The sequence below is a fragment of the Ochotona curzoniae genome, unplaced genomic scaffold, assembly GCF_017591425.1.
Source record: "Ochotona curzoniae isolate NIBS_2020 unplaced genomic scaffold, NIBS_Ocur_1.0 contig_66, whole genome shotgun sequence".
NCBI classification, from domain to species: Eukaryota; Metazoa; Chordata; class Mammalia; order Lagomorpha; family Ochotonidae; genus Ochotona; species Ochotona curzoniae.
In genome coordinates, this window is record NW_024466512.1 from 328,842 (window position 1) to 346,267 (window position 17,426).

A 17,426-nucleotide genomic window follows, 5' to 3' on the forward strand; every position below is an offset into this window, starting at 1 on the left:
GTGGGTGCCATGGCCAACAGCACTGCCAGGCAGCCCACGGGGGTGAGAACCGGAGGGGAGCGAAGGTCTCTGCACAGGGCGGGCTGTGCCAGCAGCCAAGCGGCTGTACTGCTGGCTGAAGCGCAGGAATGGCCTGCACCAAGACATTTAGCTGCGAGGGTCTTTGAGCCGCTGACAGCTGACTGATGACCGGGCACAGCCCACAAAAGGAAGCTGGGTGGCGGCCGGCATCACACGGTCTCTCCCTGGGAAACTAATTGCTCCCAATTGTTTGGGGGGACATTATTTTTCTGGCAATCATTTCCTTTGAATGCCTAAAATGAGCATGAAGCAACTCTTTTGACTGGACATAAAAGTTAAATGTCCCAATGTTGATCAAATTAACTTCAGCACTGTGACAATGGACTGCATTTGTGAGAAAATAATGGGGGACAGAGGCGTGCTTTATGCCCAGATTTCACACTCGTGATGTAAAAACGTCTCCTTGGAGCCGCCCAGCTGCTGGTGCAGAATCTGAGTGCAAGCCTTGCTCGGGAAGCTTCCAGCGGGCTCTGGCTTGGTTCCCCCAGGGGGGTCCTGAGGGACTGAGGTTGTGCCCAGGGCAGGAGCCTGCCCCCACCTGGTTCAGGTAGAACAACTGCGGATGAGGCCCTGGAGTCCAGAGATAGCCACTCCTAGGGGTTTGTCTTCCTTTCTGAGCACTCAGCACTTGATTCAAAGTAACAAGACAGTGCAGGGTGCACACAGATATAAGGCAGTCTGTTTGTGGCAAGAAAGTCAGACGGATCCAGCAGGTGAGCTTAAATACTGAAAACAGCATCACCTACTGATGCCTCCAACGTCTCCACCTATCTCAAGCAGGAGTGGGGTTGTTCCTCCTGAGCAGGGCACATTGTGGGTACAGAGCCCTGCACCTGCTTGGAGCCCCCAGCACACACACAGTGAGTGCCGTTTTGTCAGGCGCTCCCAAAGCATTAACAAAAACAGTTTGCCTTTTTGCAGTCTCAACTTTTTCATCCTGGGATCAACTTTGCAGACGCCTCTCAGCTCTCATAGGGTCCTTGGCAGGCTCCAGTGGTAGGGAGTGGAGGAGGGCGGGACTGCTAGGCTGCCCTGCCCTCACTCCGAGCCGCATGCTCCTACAGTGGACAGGAAGGTCAACCAGGAAAGGGCAGGTCTCTCCCCCCACCCTGCTCTAGCAGCCTCCTTGCTGTCCCCTTGCACCTCAGCAGAGCTGACAAACAACCCTCTTGCAGTTCCCAGTGCCCTGTGAATGCGGCGCCGTTGGTGGCAGCGTCCATTCAGAGGGCCAGCGCGGCATTGTCCTTCTCGAACAGCCCGGCAGAATGCAGTCTGCTGGTGGCTGCCAAAAGGTTAGCAGCGCCGATGAAAGGGCAGCCCATTATGCACCCTCGACAGAGCTTGCCTTTGTGTGTGCCGGCCCGCGCCGGAGGTCCGGATCTGCGGCCGGCTGAGCTGCGGAAGTCCTCGTGGGAATGCGGGCGCAGGGCCACATCCAGATCCCCAGCGCTGTGGTGCGGGACCAAGGCACATTCTAATATCACAGCCACCGAGACCCAAGGGCCCTCCAGGTACTCTGGGGGCCTGTGCTATCATGCAGGACTCCAAAACTTGGCACCCAAAGAACTGACCATCCTGTGGATGGGGCCTGGTCCAGAAGGGCAGAGGCAGGGTTTTCTGTGAGTGTGATGGTCAGTTGGGTGCCACTCTGAGGGCAGCCAACACGGGGCTGTAGGGGCCTCTGGGCAAAGGGGCAGCCACAACAGGTTGGGCAAAATGCAGGACACAGGAGGCAGAAGTAAGGGGACCCCGGGACAAGGATAGCCAGTGCCACCTTACCAGGAAAGGCCCTAAGTCCACAGTCACCTCAGGACAGCACTCCTGGCCACGGAGCACCTAGCCAAGCACAGAGCCAAGGCCACATCCCGGCACGGGGCAGTGAGGCTCTGTACCCACACCCCGGCACGGGGCAGTGAGGCTCTGTACCCACACCCCTGGCACGGGGCAGTGAGGCTCTGTACCCACACCCCTGGCACGGGGAAGTGAGGCTCTGTACCTACATCCCGGCACGGGGCAGTGAGGCTCTGTACCCACACCCCTGGCACGGGGCAGTGAGGCTCTGTACCCACATCCCTGGCATGGGGAAGTGAGGCTCTGTACCCACACCCCTGGCACGGGGCAGTGAGGCTCTGTACCCACATCCCTGGCACGGGGCAGTGAGACTAGGTACCCACACCCCTGGCACGGGGCAGTGAGGCTCTGTACCCACACCCCTGGCACGGGGAAGTGAGGCTCTGTACCTACATCCCGGCACGGGGCAGTGAGGCTCTGTACCCACACCCCGGCACGGGGCAGTGAGGCTCTGTACCCACACCCCTGGCACGGGGCAGTGAGGCTCTGTACCCACACCCCTGGCACGGGGAAGTGAGGCTCTGTACCTACATCCCGGCACGGGGCAGTGAGGCTCTGTACCCACACCCCTGGCACGGGGCAGTGAGGCTCTGTACCCACATCCCTGGCATGGGGCAGTGAAGCTCTGTACCCACACCCCTGGCACAGGGCAGTGAAGCTCTGTACCCACATCCCTGGCACGGGGCAGTGAGACTAGGTACCCACACCCCTGGCACGGGGCAGTGAGGCTCTGTACCCACACCCCTGGCACGGGGAAGTGAGGCTCTGTACCTACATCCCGGCACGGGGCAGTGAGGCTCTGTACCCACACCCCTGGCACGGGGCAGTGAGGCTCTGTACCCACATCCCTGGCATGGGGCAGTGAAGCTCTGTACCCACACCCCTGGCACAGGGCAGTGAAGCTCTGTACCCACATCCCTGGCACGGGGCAGTGAGACTAGGTACCCACACCCCTGGCACGGGGCAGTGAGGCTCTGTACCCACACCCCTGGCACGGGGAAGTGAGGCTCTGTACCTACATCCCTGCACGGGGCAGTGAGGCTCTGTACCCACACCCCTGGCACAGGGCAGTGAGACTAGGTACCCACATCCCTGGCACAGGGCAGTGAGGCTCTGTACCCACACCCCGGCACGGGGCAGTGAGGCTCTGTACCCACACCCCTGCACGGGGAAGTGAGACTAGGTACCCACACCTCTGGCTCCCCTGTGTGCAGGTGGCAGGTCCTCAGGCTTTGGCTCTTTTTTTGGAGGGGAGATGTATGGCCGCAGCGGGGACACTGAGGACGAGCTGATCCAGTGGGCAGGGTGTTCCCCAAGGACCAGAAGCCCCTGCATTGGCTCCTATAGAGGCTGAGCAGTGAACACAAGCCTGGGAGAGGGCATGGGGCAGTGAGGAAGGCGCCTTGGAGATTCCCACCCCGCCAGGGCTCAGCTAACATGCCCAGGGGTAGCAGAGGATGGCTCAAGAACTCCAGGCCCTGTTACATGGGGGAGACCCAGAGGCAGAGCTCCTGGCTTTGTCCTGGCTTTGCCTGGCTGTCACAGGCATCTGGGGAGTGAACCAGTAGGTAGAACATCTCTCCCATCTCTTTCTCTACCTTTCAAGTAAGAATAAAAACAGGCTCCAGCAAGGTTCCCTTACTTCCTGTTCCCATGGGGTCCCCTGTATACTACCTGATGCTAGCTACTCCATGGGGGTCACCCTGGCTCCATCCCCGGACTCTCTGGTGCTGTGGCTCTTCATGGAACAGCTTCAGCCTTAGAGAGCAGACACACATGGCAGGGCAGGTACGTGTGAAAGGGGACACCAGCCAGCAGTTGGAACCCAGTCTGTCTCCAAGCCACGTCACACATGCATGTTCACTGACATGGACTCACGTGCGCGTGCGTACACACTGCTTAGAGGCACTGCTCCCAGCAGCCTCACCTACCTGTCGTACACATTCACTCTTGTGTACACACGCATGCATGTGCACTCACACACACAAGGGGTTATGAGGACGGGCCTGCACGCTCCCAGGCAGTTGCAATGCCTTAGCCCCACTTGAGCCTGGATCACCTGGCCAGGGGCTCTTCCATTCCATTCTCACAGCTGGCGATGTGCAGACCCTGGAGGTCCCCTCAAGTGTCAGAGCTCTCTGTGCCCCACCCCAGCGACTCCTCTCTGGGTGGAGTCCCCACAGCCCAATCACGGCCTCTGACTGCATGGCCCAAGTGCTTCCAGCAGAGCCAACTGAAGCATCCTGCCAGTTGTGTGCCAGTTCTCCTGTCACTGGGGCAGGAGACACTGGCCATTCACTGGAGTACTCCAGGGGTGAGAGGTCATGGGAGATGCCAGACATGGGGGGTGTGGTCAGGAGAGCTACATCCCCACCCCTCCTCCCCAGGAAACAGCCTGGCTGGCGGGACAGGATGGAGGAGTGGAGGAACGGGCTGGGGAGGAGCTATTTTCTTATCCTCCTCATACATCACCCAGGAACATGGCCTCAGGGGTGGCACCCACCTGTCCAGCACATAGCCCAGTGCCTTGTGCCGGATGCCTGAGTACACGGATGGGCTCGTTTCCCAGGCAACCAGGTTGGATGCGTCGTGGAAAAGATGGATGTTCACCAAATCGAAGGCGCTACAAATAAGAGAGGGAAGGACTCAGTCACCAAGAGCTGGAGCCAGTGTGGACAGTTAAATCTCTCCCAGGGACATGTCCCCCCACCTGCCCCGTGAGGCCCAGGCGGGCCTAGAGCACATCTACAAGCAGCAGCAGCAGGACGCCATGGCCTCCCAGTCGGGGGAACGGGGCCCAGACAGGGGCGGGGCCTCAGCTGTGGGTAGGGGCACAGGGAAGGGCATACACCCCAAGGACGGATGTGGTGGAGCCCAGGTGGACCCATCACGTGAGGTGTCGGCAAAGCTGGACCTGTGGGACACTTACACCCCATGTGCCCTGGGTCGACCGTGCCATGTGTACTCTCTCACTGTCCTGGGGTGTCCCCCAGTCAGGGGCAAAGGGCAGCAGTGCTGGCAACAACCTCCCAGGCACCTGACTTGTCCCCAAGTCACCTTCCCTAACTGCCGGGGGTTTTGTCTAGAGCAAGGACAGGCTGTACGGGAAGAAGCTCCAGCCTGCAGCAGCATGGTGGACCTGAGCCCGCTGGGCCATCACAGACAGCAGCCAGCGCTGTGGCATGGCAGCTGAAACCCTTGCCATGTGTCTGGCTGCTCTGGTTTAGTTTCCTGCTAAACCTGGGAGAGCAGTGACATGGCCCAAGAAGAGTTAGAGAACATTCTGGAAACTGCCTACAAATGGGGACATACCAGTCAGCGAGGCACCACCTTGTCCGGATGAAGCCCTTTCGTGACCATTTACACTGAAACACAAGCAGATGCAGTGTCAGCTGCATGATGGCAGACAAGAGGCCTGCTGCAGGACAGACAGCCCTTGCTGGCGCCTGGGCCGTCAGGGAGGACCAGGGCTTGTGGCCAATAGGCTCTTCACTCCATGTGGCACACAGCCTTGATGCCTCCCACTCCCAGGAGCAGCCAGGCAGCAGGGGATTGGGAGGGCCGGCAGACACTCAAAGCGAGGGTCCACCATCTCCACAGGACTTGGCTGTGTCAGGCACTGAACAAACCCCACCTGGTCACTCACTGGGCAACTGTGCCCAGGTGGCCCAGACATCCCCTCCCACAGGGCTGCAAGGAGATGCTTGGATGAAATGTCCCTCAAGGAAGCCTCCCACATTGCTGACTGTCCAGGACGCACAGCCACCCTGCACCATGCTCTGACAGCCCACGGCTCCGTGTTGGCTTCGCAGGCAGCTGCTGTGCACAGCTGTCCTCCCAGAGCAAGCGGCGCCCCTGCCTGGACACCTGTGCTCACACCCAAGGCCGCCACCAAGTGGCTGAGTCACATCATCCTCCACATCGTTCACCAGGGAGAAATGAGGGCCAGGAGCAGCAGTGCCCTACAGAAGTACCAGAGCCAGGCCTCCGCTTCCTAATTCCTCGTGCTCCCTCTCTGGAATGCCCGGATGCAGTGTGCCTCAGAATCTGCACACACAATGCCAGCGGGAGCTGCAGGGGTCACCTTTCCTTGTGGCTTCCCTACCAAATGACCAATCTGAAATACGCACACACGTCAGTGTACACACCCTGCTGTAAGACACATTCCCGCATGTGTACAAACACCATATAGTACCCACCCACACAGGTGCGCATTCACGCATGTGTGCACACACACACGGTGGGAAGTGCCTACCCTGTGCCTCCAGTGCACAGGGAAGGCAAACAAGGGGCCACAGACCCACAGGTCCTAGATGGAAAGATGTCCGTGGTCTGGGCCCTGTAATGTTGGTCGAGGACACGTGGGTCTGGACTGCTCTGGGTCCTGGAACTTTCTGGCCCTGAGTGTCTTTGAAGCCCACCCCTGGCTCCAGGCTGCTTGCTGGCATACAGCTGTCACCTGGAGACACTGAGTACGCCGACGGCCAGGAGGCAGCCTCGCCTTCCCCTCACGGCACGCTCTCCCTGCCCAGGCCTGATAATGGGTCCCTTCAGTGGGCAGATGGATGGCGTGCACAGGCAGCTTCATCTCCTCAAAGGCAGCATAAATCGCAGGAGCAAGGGGAGGCCGCGGGGAGGTGACCAGCACACGGCCCTTGCCACACAAGGCCTGCTTCGCGCATTAGTGGAATGAATCCATCTTTCATACACGCCTGCGGCAGGGCCCGTGATCTATGATAACAACCAATTTCTCACCACGGGCACAGGGAAAAAATCACTCGTCCTGATCGACTACACAAATCTGCTTTTTAAAAATGGCTTCCCATTATCCGGAGTGTTGCTCCCGCAGGTGTCATCTGCAATCCGCACAGAGTCGAGTGCAGCCATCCATCAGCAGTGTCTGTGAGTCCTGCGCAGCAGCGCCTGTGTTGGCACTCGGCTTCTTGCCGTGGCCAGTGGACTCAGCTCTCCTACAAGTGGCAGCACCCAGCCCCGGGGGATGGGCTTAGCTGGAGCAGGGGTCTGCACAGAGGCACAGGGCAGAGCTGGGAGAACGTCTCTGGACCCCTTCCTTCACACAGCCTGTCCCCCTACTGGGAAGTCTGTGCACTCAAATGGGCCACAGAGCAGGGGGATACCACAGCCTACAGGTTAAAGTGGATTTTCTCCTGTTAACATCATGGGGGTAGGGGAAACAGGCGCCCCAGTGCTCCCCGCATGGGCAGCCCCCAGCAGCAAGTGGGGTCAGCTCCGGGCAGCTGTGTATGGCAACTTGTCAACCTTCTAGTCCTCAGGCCAGGACCCCCAAAGATGTGCCAAGGCTTTTTCCATCTGCTAAGTTTGCTTTTCCAAAAAGGCAACAAGCACAAGGCTGACATCTAGGCCCAACTGTGCCGAGGGCAGGGAGGACCAGAGCCCAGGCCCAGCTGTGCTGAGTCCAGGGAGGATCAGAGCCCAGGCCCAGCTGTGCCGAGGGCAGGGAGGATCAGAGCCCAGGCCCAGCTGCACTGAGTCCAGGGAGGATCAGAGCCCAGGCCCAGCTGTGCCGAGTCCAGGGAGGATCAGAGCCCAGGCCCAGCTGTGCCGAGTCCAGGGAGGATCAGAGCCCAGGCCCAGCTGCACTGAGTCCAGGGAGGATCAGAGCCCAGGCCCAGCTGTGCCGAGGGCAGGGAGGACCAGAGCCCAGGCCCAGCTGTGCTGAGTCCAGGGAGGATCAGAGCCCAGGCCCAGCTGTGCCGAGTCCAGGGAGGATCAGAGCCCAGGCCCAGCTGTGCCGAGGGCAGGGAGGACCAGAGCCCAGGCCCAGCTGTGCCGAGGGCAGGGAGGACCAGAGCCCAGGCCCAGCTGTGCCGAGGGCAGGGAGGACCAGAGCCCAGGCTCACCTGTGCTGAGTCCAGGGAGGACCAGAGCCCAGACCCAGCTGTGCTGAGTCCAGGGAGGATTGGAGCCCAGGCCCAGCTGTGCCGAGTCCAGGGAGGATCGGAGCCTGGGCTTCAGCCTCCTTTCCTGGTTGAGGGCCAGCAGAGGATTGAGCCCTGGACACAGCACACACCACATCCCAAGTGAAGCCCAGCATGCACCACACTTGGCTGTGCTCTCTGCACCATGCTGGCCTGTAAGGATGGAAAGCCACTGCCCCAGAGAAGCCAGGTAAGATTGGCAGCATCGAGTGTCACGAACGGAGGCCCCACTGGCCATAGCTCCTAACTGCAGTTTGAGTAAGGGGACAGGGTACGAGGAGGCAGGGCTTTTCCTGAGGCTCATGGCTCTAGGCTGGGCACCCCAGCCATCCTTCCAGGCTGATTCACCAGCCCCTAAGGACCAAGTGTTCCTTCAGGGCCCATTAGCTAGGTCAGACAGGACATGACAAGCAACAGGAAGTGGGCTGAGGGGAAGGCAGGCAGGGCTCACGGTTTCCAGCCCTGTTGCTGTGTGGACAATCGCACCTTGGTAAGAGAGCGTACTGTCTTGGCTTCCAGGGGCCCAGTGCTCAGGGTTGGCTGTGAATGCTTAGGGCAGAGTGGAGTGGGGGGAGCAATGCCGTGGGGTCGGGGCCCTAACAAGACCAAGACTGCAGAACCTCTTCCTGGGATCGGTCCAGGTCTGCCCTGCCCCCCACACTTCCCATGGATTCTGTTCTCTGTCTCCTGCCAATCGGACAGCACCAGTTCAAGAGGTTCTGGGTCGACATGCCAATGGCACCTGTGCCCCAAAGGGCCTGTGGCTTCTCAGAGAGCAGCACCATCTCCCTGTGCTCCCTGTTGAGGGACACCTGGGCTGGTGACTTCCAGTGACGGTGCTCATGGCTGCCATGGTCTTCTCCAACCCCGGGTACGGGGAGCTGAGTGCTGCCGAACAGGCCTGCCCTGACACAGTGGCCTCGCCGGGGACGATGGATGAGCAAGGTGAGCCAGGGCTGACAAGGCGGCCCCATCTCTCACTGCAGCTGCAGGTCATAAAGCAAGTTAATAAAGTGTGACCTTGTACAAGTCAGCCTGGTGGCGGCTCAGCCCTACCCGTGGCAAGAGCCGCACAGCTGTCCTCCTGGGCTGAGGCAGGGGCCCTAATGCTGTCTCCTTTACCATGGCAAGGGTGAGACGGCTGCGGGGGCAGTGCATGGCTGTGCCATGACACAGGAGATGGCACAGGGTAAGAGGAGGTCCACAGCTGGCAGAACCGCAGTGTAACCCCGCATCTGGGTGACTAAGCACATAGAACAAACCAGACCAGCAGAGCAGATGCAGCACGTCAGAACGCCGAGCGGCATGCACCGCAGGCCTCGTGGGTCTCCTTGTTGCTGGGCGCTTGCCGAGAGGTGCGTTTCCTAGGTCCTGTGTTTCACATGGACCTGGGAAGGGCCTTGCGTCATCATATGATGTAGTCTGTCATGTACCACTGCTGCTGGCCACTGCGCAGCTTCTCCTGCCAGCCAGATTGCCCCCCGGAGCACAGCAGGCAAACTGGGTGGGTTCACCGTGAGGCTCCGTCTCAGGTGGGCTTTCACTGGACACGACGGTCAGGGGACGCAGGCTCCTCCACCTGGCCTTGGACACCCTGCTCCTGGGCTGCAGGAAGAGCTCCCCATCCACTCCGTGGCCTGGAGGGGCTGAGCTCTGCTCCCCGCGGGCTGCCACCCACCTCCGGGAAGTAGTCCTGTGGGAACTTCTCCTTCTCCAGCATGGACGTGCTCTCCAGTGTGTCTGAGTAGATCTCCTTGCCGTTCACCTTCTTATACTTCTTAGCTGCAGAACATCAGGTGACAAGGAGGGTGATTCGACCTGCCCCATCATGGCCACTCCTTGTTGGGGCCCACCCAGTGCAGCCCTGGGAGCATCAGGACCCCAACGGGGGAGGCACAGGGCTGGCCCTGAGCCAGCTGCCCCTGGCAGGTTTGGGGCTCATAAATCCTCACTCTCCAACGCCCCTGCCCCAGAACTTGTTGTCCATTCCATCGCCCTCCCCCACCTACAGATTTGTGGGAGCCAATGGCATCTTCTACGAAGAAGCAAGGTGCTGATGGGGCCGTGGAATTACGTTCACTCAGACTCCTGTGAACCAACTTAGCCCCATTCACCTCCTCTGCCAGCCAGCCAATGTCCCGGGGACTCTGGAGAGGGGGTCTGCAGGATGTGCTCTGGCGGCCACTGGCCACTGCACAGTGCCTCAGACGAAGCTCAGTGTCTCTTCAGGCTCCTGCTAGCCAGGCCGGGGGTGGGGTGTCTGTGGACAGCACACAGTCTCCAGGGCAGCCCAGGGCTGGGCCTGGCACTTACAGCCCCGGGACTCCAAGCTCCACTGCTCCTAGTGGGGTGATATCGGGGCCCTGTGGCCAGCTCAGCCTAGTTAGGGGAAGCTCATCCACCCCGAGGGGAGAGCAGGGCAAAGGCGGAAGTAGCGTGGGGTGAAGTCCTAGGCCATACTGCTCACAGCCATGATGTGGGATGGCAGATGGCGGATGGGGGTGGCTGGGAGCCTGGCAGCTGCGGGGCATCAGGGTGGACATCGGGGGGTGGGAGTCAGCAAGTGGGGTGACATGGACTCAGAATTGTGTGCTGTGTACTGACTGTACCCTATCTCCTGGTCCCACTGCCCAACTTGGAAACAGCGGGAGTTGTGGGGGAAGGGTCTCCCCTGTGCTTTGTCCTCCAGCTGTCCTCACTCAGGGGAATAGACAGTCAGCACAGCTGAGTTGAGCACCCCTTGGCAGCTCCCCTTTACTGCTAGCCAGCCTCTTAGGGCACCAGGAGGCCAGAGCAGGTCCCAGTCCTCAGGCCTAACCCTGAAGGCCCATTTCTATCTTCGCTTACTTGAATACATTTTAACTTCTTAAAGAACATTGAGCAATGCGCTGTTTAATGTGCAAGTACTGTGGGTTTTCTAGTCCTCTTCACTTACCAATGACTGGCTTAAGCCCTGGGCTCCATGAGCACAGTCCCCTCTGCCCAAGGGCCAGATCTTGCCTGTCTGCCAATGTTCCCGTGAGCTCGTGGGACACACATGCCTCCCCATGTGGGAGGCGTTCTCCCACCCAGACAACCTGTTTGTTCCCTGCACGTCCCCGGGCAGCAGGGCAGGTGGGAAGCCCCTCTCCCAGCTGGAAACCTGCACCTGCTGTGAAGAGAGCACTCCACTACCTTGAGCCTGTCTGTCCCCCAAGGCAGCACAGGAAAGAAACCGGCATGGATGTACAGAACCAGGTGGAGTTACGTGCCTGAGGTGCTCCCCTTGCAGCAGGCTGGGTGGCCCAGGCCTGCGCCCTCTCTTTAGCAGAGACCCAAGTGCCCCCTCCAGCTCTGTGGGGCACACATCCTCTGCTCACAGCTGACATGAGCGTAGACAAACACCTCTGTGCTGACCACCCTCAGGGCCAAGGCAGAGGCCAGCCCTGTGCCGGCTGCAGTGCTGGGAAGAGCGGACAAGGAGGCAGGGGGCGAGGGGAAGCCCGGAGCCAGTCAGGGTCTCCACTTCACAGACACCAGAAATCCACGTTTTCCTGCAAGTGATCCTCAGCCCAGGCCCCACTGACCAGCCCTGTGGGGACAGAGGCACCTTGGCCAGGATGCCGACAGGCCCCTGATGTGCACTCAAGTCTCACCTTTGAAGTCAAACTGGTAGATGTTCTTCAGGGACTCATGAAGGAAGTAGAAGCTTCCCAGGGCCTGTGGGCAACAAGAGGAGTTGGATGAGAATAAACACTGCCAGGGAGCAGGGCTGCTCCTTGAAAGTGGACAGGAAGTGTCCGCCCTGCTGGGCCACTCCCAACCCACTGGTGCACAGCACCTCCCCAGTGGGCGGCCAAGGCCGCAGGCCTGTGAGGGCCCACCTTGGACACCCCACGTTGTTAACAACCCTTTGCTAGGAGACCTGGGCTGGACAAGGTCAAAGCCTGGAGCTTCATCCGGGTCTCCCACATGACTGTAAGGGACAAGGCAGTTGGGCCATCTTCCACCGCTTTCTCAGGCTATTAGTAGGAACTGGGTAGGAAACTGAGCAGCCAGGACACGAACTGGTGACCCCATGGGTCTCCAGCACCACAGGTGGTGGCTTAAACAGCCAGACCACAATGTGGCTCCTAGTTTGATTCGTGATAATTTTATTCTTTATTTAGAAGTGTCCTGGGAATTTTCTATGCTTTTAAGTTTAATTACAGTATTGTCAGTGAAAATACTTGGTATGATTTTAATGCTCAAATTTACAAGATTTCAGGCTGGGGTCTGTCTAGGAATTATCTGCCAGCTAAGTCACCTGCATCCAAGTGCCTGGGTTTGATGTGGATCCCCAGCTCGATTCCAGCTTCTGACTAACGCAGATCCTAAGATGACTCAAAAGATAGCTCGGGGACCTAGCACAGTAGTCTAGCAGCTAAAGTCCTTGCCTTGAACACACCATGATTCCAACTGGGTGCCAGTTTGTGTTGCAGCAGCCCTGCTTCCCATCCAGCTCCCTGCTTATGGCCTGGAAAAGCAGTCAAGGACAGCCTAAAGCCTTGGGACCCCGCAACCACGTGGGGGACCTGGAAGAGCTCCTGGCTCCTGGCTTCAAATCAGCTCAGCTTTGGCCGTTGTGGCCACTTGGGGAGTGAATCATCAGATGAAGATCTTCCTCTCTGTCTCTCCTCCTCTCTTTATATCTGACTTTCCAACAAAAATAAAATTTAGAAAAATCTTTATATAACAAGATAGCTCAAATAAATGGGTTCCTGCCAACCCACATGGGAAACAAAACTGGGTTCTCAATTCCTGGGTTTGTCTTTCCAGCCCTAGGCATAGACAACATTTGGGGGATAGACCACAAGATGGAACCTATTTTGGCCTCTCAATTTTTTTTTAAACTTAAAAATTAAAGTATAGGAGCCCCGCATTTGGCTCAACGGCTAAATCCTTTGCATGCTTCAGGATCCCATATGGGTACTGGTTCACGTCCTGGATGCTCCACTTCCCATCCAGCTTCCTGCTTGTGGTCTTGGAAAGCAGTGGAGGATGACCTAAAGCCTTGGGACCCTGCACCCATGTGGGAGACCCGGAGGAAGCTCTTGGCTCCTGGCCTTTGGATAGGCTAAGCTCCGGCCATTGCAGCCACTTGGGGAGTAAATCAGCAGATGAAAGATCTTTGTCTTTCCTTCTCTCTGGAAATCTGCCTTTCCAATAAAAATAAATCTTTAAATACACAAATAAATAAAACTTAATGCATAGGAAAAAAAAAAACAACCCTTTGCTATGCACACTCGGTGGGATATGTCCTAAGGCTGCACCATGCCTGGGGGCCTGAGATCCATGTAGGGTCGAGGGGAGGCTCCACTTGTCAGGATCAGCGAGTTGAGAAACAGGGTTGTACAGGCATCTCTGGGAGGGAGCCCAGGACCTCGAGGTGTCGGACTTGGGCTCAAGTTTTGTTCCCTTCACCATGTGCCCACCTCCAGCCACCCCAGCTGCCCATGCCATGCTCAGAGGACTCCGCTCGGAGTCTCCACACCAACAACCAGGCTCCTTTGCTCGGTGCCCAGGGCCAGCTGGAACACACTTGCTCCTGAATCCCAGGAAAGGGCAGGAACATGCTGGCCCATCCCAGACACCCAGAGTGGGCCTCCTCCGAGAGCAGTCCCTGGAGTGTCTGGAGTGCTCTCACCTAGAAACAAGAAGTCATGCCCTTTCACCTCTGGCTTCAGTGCGGACAGGCCCAAGTGCCTACCAACACACAGAGGGCTGGGCCTGTCGGGGCATGGTGGTAAAAACATGTCCAAAGGGATGGAGTGCAGGCTGGGGCTGCAGCTCTCACGGCAGCACCAGCAGGCAGGATGCTGCATCCTGGGGCCCTGCCCAGTCACATGCCATGCCGGCCGCGGCATTCAAATTCCTTCATTTGCCAAAACAGAGCAGAGCAGAGGTCAGGAAGAGGACATCAGCTACAGGCAGCCCACATGGCTGGCACATCCCGGGCTCCCATCAGTGTGCAGTGAGCTCCACTCCCCAGGCATGGCTCCCTCTGAGTCAAAGACACACTGTGATCAAGTGTAACCGAACGTCCACTTGTTGAGTCTCATGAAATCCCAGAACTTTCCAAAGCTTACAAGTCAGTGGGAAATGAACTGCCTATGCAGGCTCCACTGTTTTGCTCCTGGCCCAGCCAGGAAACCATGGCCAGCCCTAATGGGCATGGAATGTTTGCGGTGCCCTGTCCATTACGAGGTACCCATGGGCAGGTCAGCAGGTGTGGGTCACATGTGAGAATCCTGACTTCCTGTCTCATCAGGTTGGAACAGTTACACATTTGCACATTTAGAAACCTGTCCAGGGCCCGGCATGGTGGCCCAGTGGTTAAGGTCCTCGCTTTGCAAGCCTGGGATCCCATATGGGCGCCGGTTCTAATCCCGACAGCCCCGCTTCCAATCCAGCTCCCTGCTTGTGGCCCGAGAAAGCAGTCGAGGACGGCCCAAAGCTTTGGGACCCTGCACCCACATGGGAGACCCGGAAGAGGCTCCTGGCTTCGGATTGGCATAGCATCAGCCGTTGCGCTCACTTGGGGAGTGAATCATCAGACGGAAGATCTTCCTCTCTGTCTCTCCTCTCTGTATATCCGCCTTTCAATAAAAATAAATCTTTTAAAAAAACATAAGAAAATAATAATAATAAAAAAAAGAAGCCTGTCCAGAGTGCTTACCTCTGTTAGAGAATGCAGTGTGGCCACTGCCACTTCTGCCACACCTGCAGGTCCAGCAAGAGGCTGGAGCCCAAGTGCCAGGGCAGGTCCAGCGAGCAGCTAGAATCTGAGTGCCACGGCTTGCTGCACTTGGGGGAGTTCTGGGGAACACCGGGGTCCCAGCCCCCTGTTGATCTGGAACCCAGCAGGACTGGCTGGCAGGGGTCCCCAGTGGGACTTCTGACAAACAGCAGGCCAAGCCGAGTGAAGCGCTCACCACAAGTGGCTCAGGATACCTAGGCCTGCACAAAGTGAAGCATTTGCAAAGCACATGTCACAATCTAGGGACTGACTGAGCACAGGAGCTCCCAGCTTCCAGGAAGGGACAGGTGCCAGCACGTGGGACAGCCATACGGTAGCTGCTGCCTGCATGATGAGCCAAGGCAGAGACCTACCAGGAGGGAACACCTCATCACTGGCTAGGCAAACCAGACAGGGACAGTGATTTCCATCTCCACTCCTTGGTCAGCAGCCAGAGCTCACCTGGATGGGATGCCTGCACATGTCCCCTGCCTGCTCCCTGGTCAGCAGCCAGAGCCCACACCAGCACCTGGACCCATACCTACACCCAGCAAAGCACCTGGAAGTAGGACACTTACAGGCCCTATACCTATACTTCTCACTGTGACCCAGGGTGGGGAGATGACAGACCCCTCACCTTTGGTCACAGTGCCTGGCAGGTGGACTGCTGGGGTCCAGCAGCGTCATTGGCTGCTGTGCTTTTCTATGAGGGGGGAAGAAGAGAGTGCTTCTTCAGCTGCCTGCAGAAGCTGAGACGTATAGCACTGACACATTTTTACAGAGCATTCTCCATGGCCATCCTATTTTACAATCAAAACGAACCAATCAATATTCAAGAGGAAAAACTTGCCAAGATATGCTGACAAACAGGTCTTAGAGTTTGGGAGCAGGTAGACAGCTTGAGTGGTTTGGCACCCTGGGCTGGTATCTTCATTCAAACAATAACCTCTTTTTTTTTTTTTAAAGAAAACTATTTATCTATTTTATTTTAAAGTCAGAAATCTCTTTTTTTTTCTTTACTGTGGCTTTTAAAATTTTTTAAATATTTTGACAATCTTTACATAGTTAATTAGGGTAAAAAGGTTCAGGGGATACAGGAAAGTGGGTAAGACTATTATTTTTTCCATATTGTTTCCTTCATGTTTAAAGGGGAGTATTAAGGGACAAGGCCCACCCAATATCCCACCCTCCCCAGGTCCTGGATGTAGGGCATGCTCTGAGGTTCTTGCTCAAGTGGATTTGATATTTCAACAGTTATGAATCGCTGCCAATCTTGCCACTCCAAGCACTATGAGGTCCTTGAAGAATCCACTGATTGACATAGTGTATCATAGAGTCTCTGTTAGCCCCGTATTTCGCTGCCAAGATATAGCTGAGATGGTTGGTTGATCTGTTCTGTCTTCTCTCTTTTCTTGGTTAGGGTTCTGAGTCCAGCATTTTGCTTGGGGAGATCTCCAAAGAAACTTTGTCTGAGGTGCTCTCAAAACACATTCTTGTATGTGCTAGCAAGTACCGGGCCCGGCACAGTCCATCGCCCTGATCAGCTGGTGGTTGCAATTGCTGGGTTGGTTCTGTTTTCACTCCCGACTTCCACTGGAACCAATGGATGTTGCAGTCCAGCCTGGTTCTGCCCAGCACATACTTGGCCCTCGCATAAACCAGTGGGAGCTGCAGCCTAGTTAGAGCGACTCGCAATAACCCCCACCAGGCCTGCCCTCTACCCTGGTTTGCCAGTATGTGTAGCAGACGTCCTGTCTGTCCCACACCCCATTCCACCCCAGCTGCTGTCCTAATTTTATGCCCTCCCATGGAAGTGGTAACCCAAGAGGGAGGAGCCCACTATTTCCCTCCCAGGTCTCTCCCATTCCCAGATTATGCACTCTCCAGATGGTTCTGTGGTTTGACTTGACAGAATTAGCCCCCCAGTGCCAGCTTCTGCCAGCTGATGCTGTGGCTAAGCCCAAACAACCCTCACCCACTCTAATTTTGTTTGCACCAGTAGGAATAATCAGCCCAACCTGCCTTTTCCCTGATGTAGTCCACATGAGGCGTACAGGTGTTGTAGCCCTGCCTAGTCTGGTCTGCCCCCATCCCAGCCCACGCTCTCCAGCAGAGGTAGCTGTCCAGCAAAGGAACGCTCCCTTATTCCCCTGCTGGCTCTGCCCCCTTCCTTCCTTATTCTCACGCTTGCTGGTTGGCGCTGCGGTCCCTTCCGGTACAGGCAACCTCACCTTGTCATTTTGTATCGTGCACTAGTCTTTGTTGCGACTGAACCTGGCTCGACCCACACTATTCTAGTGCTTGGATCTGCCAGTGGATGACGTGGACAGATTAAGCCTGGTCTTCCCCCAACCCCTGCCAATTGTATGCCAGTGGGTAACTTTCCATGGCCTGTTCTGGGATGTTTCCTATCATGTTTCTTGCGCTCACCTGCTAGGTCTGTGTCCTGCCAGAGGAGTTGCCCAGGCTCCTCCATCAGAACCTCTCCCAATGCCAGGTTTCATGCTTACCAGTGGGTCCATGAGCCAGCCCTACTCAGTCCACCTTCTGTCATAGCAGGAACAGTGGCTTTTCCTGATGGCCTTCAACCCAAACTGGTTCTTGCTGTTGGATGTTTCAGCCCAGCCATGGTTTGTCCATGCCCACATATGGCTCACACATGGCTCAGTAGGGGTTTAAGACCTTGCCTAGTCCATCGCACATCTATCCCGGTCCTCCAGGACACCAGAGGGTGTTGGGGTCTGGCCCGACTCGGTGCATCCAATCCCAGTCCACAC

At 57.3% G+C, this 17,426-nt stretch overlaps 1 protein-coding gene and 1 long non-coding RNA gene across 6 annotated transcripts in view; both read right to left on the minus strand.

The window, feature by feature from the left end:
• Nucleotides 1-17,426, minus strand: part of INPP5A (inositol polyphosphate-5-phosphatase A) — a 135,207-nt gene that overhangs the window by 28,252 nt on the left and 89,529 nt on the right. For all 5 annotated transcript variants that reach the window (XM_040991916.1, XM_040991913.1, XM_040991914.1 and 2 more), the window contains exons 5-8: nucleotides 11,528-11,591; nucleotides 9,571-9,674; nucleotides 5,245-5,297; nucleotides 4,436-4,555 (exon numbers count right to left, since the gene is read on the minus strand). In XM_040991916.1, the coding sequence (XP_040847850.1) occupies nucleotides 4,436-4,555; nucleotides 5,245-5,297; nucleotides 9,571-9,674; nucleotides 11,528-11,591 (341 nt within the window). The remainder of the gene's footprint in view (nucleotides 1-4,435; nucleotides 4,556-5,244; nucleotides 5,298-9,570; nucleotides 9,675-11,527; nucleotides 11,592-17,426) is intronic.
• LOC121164048 lies at nucleotides 1,321-2,129 on the minus strand. Its single transcript, XR_005885002.1, has 2 exons — nucleotides 1,653-2,129; nucleotides 1,321-1,530 (listed from the first exon to the last, which is right to left on the minus strand). It is a non-coding gene; the product is annotated as an uncharacterized LOC121164048 (long non-coding RNA).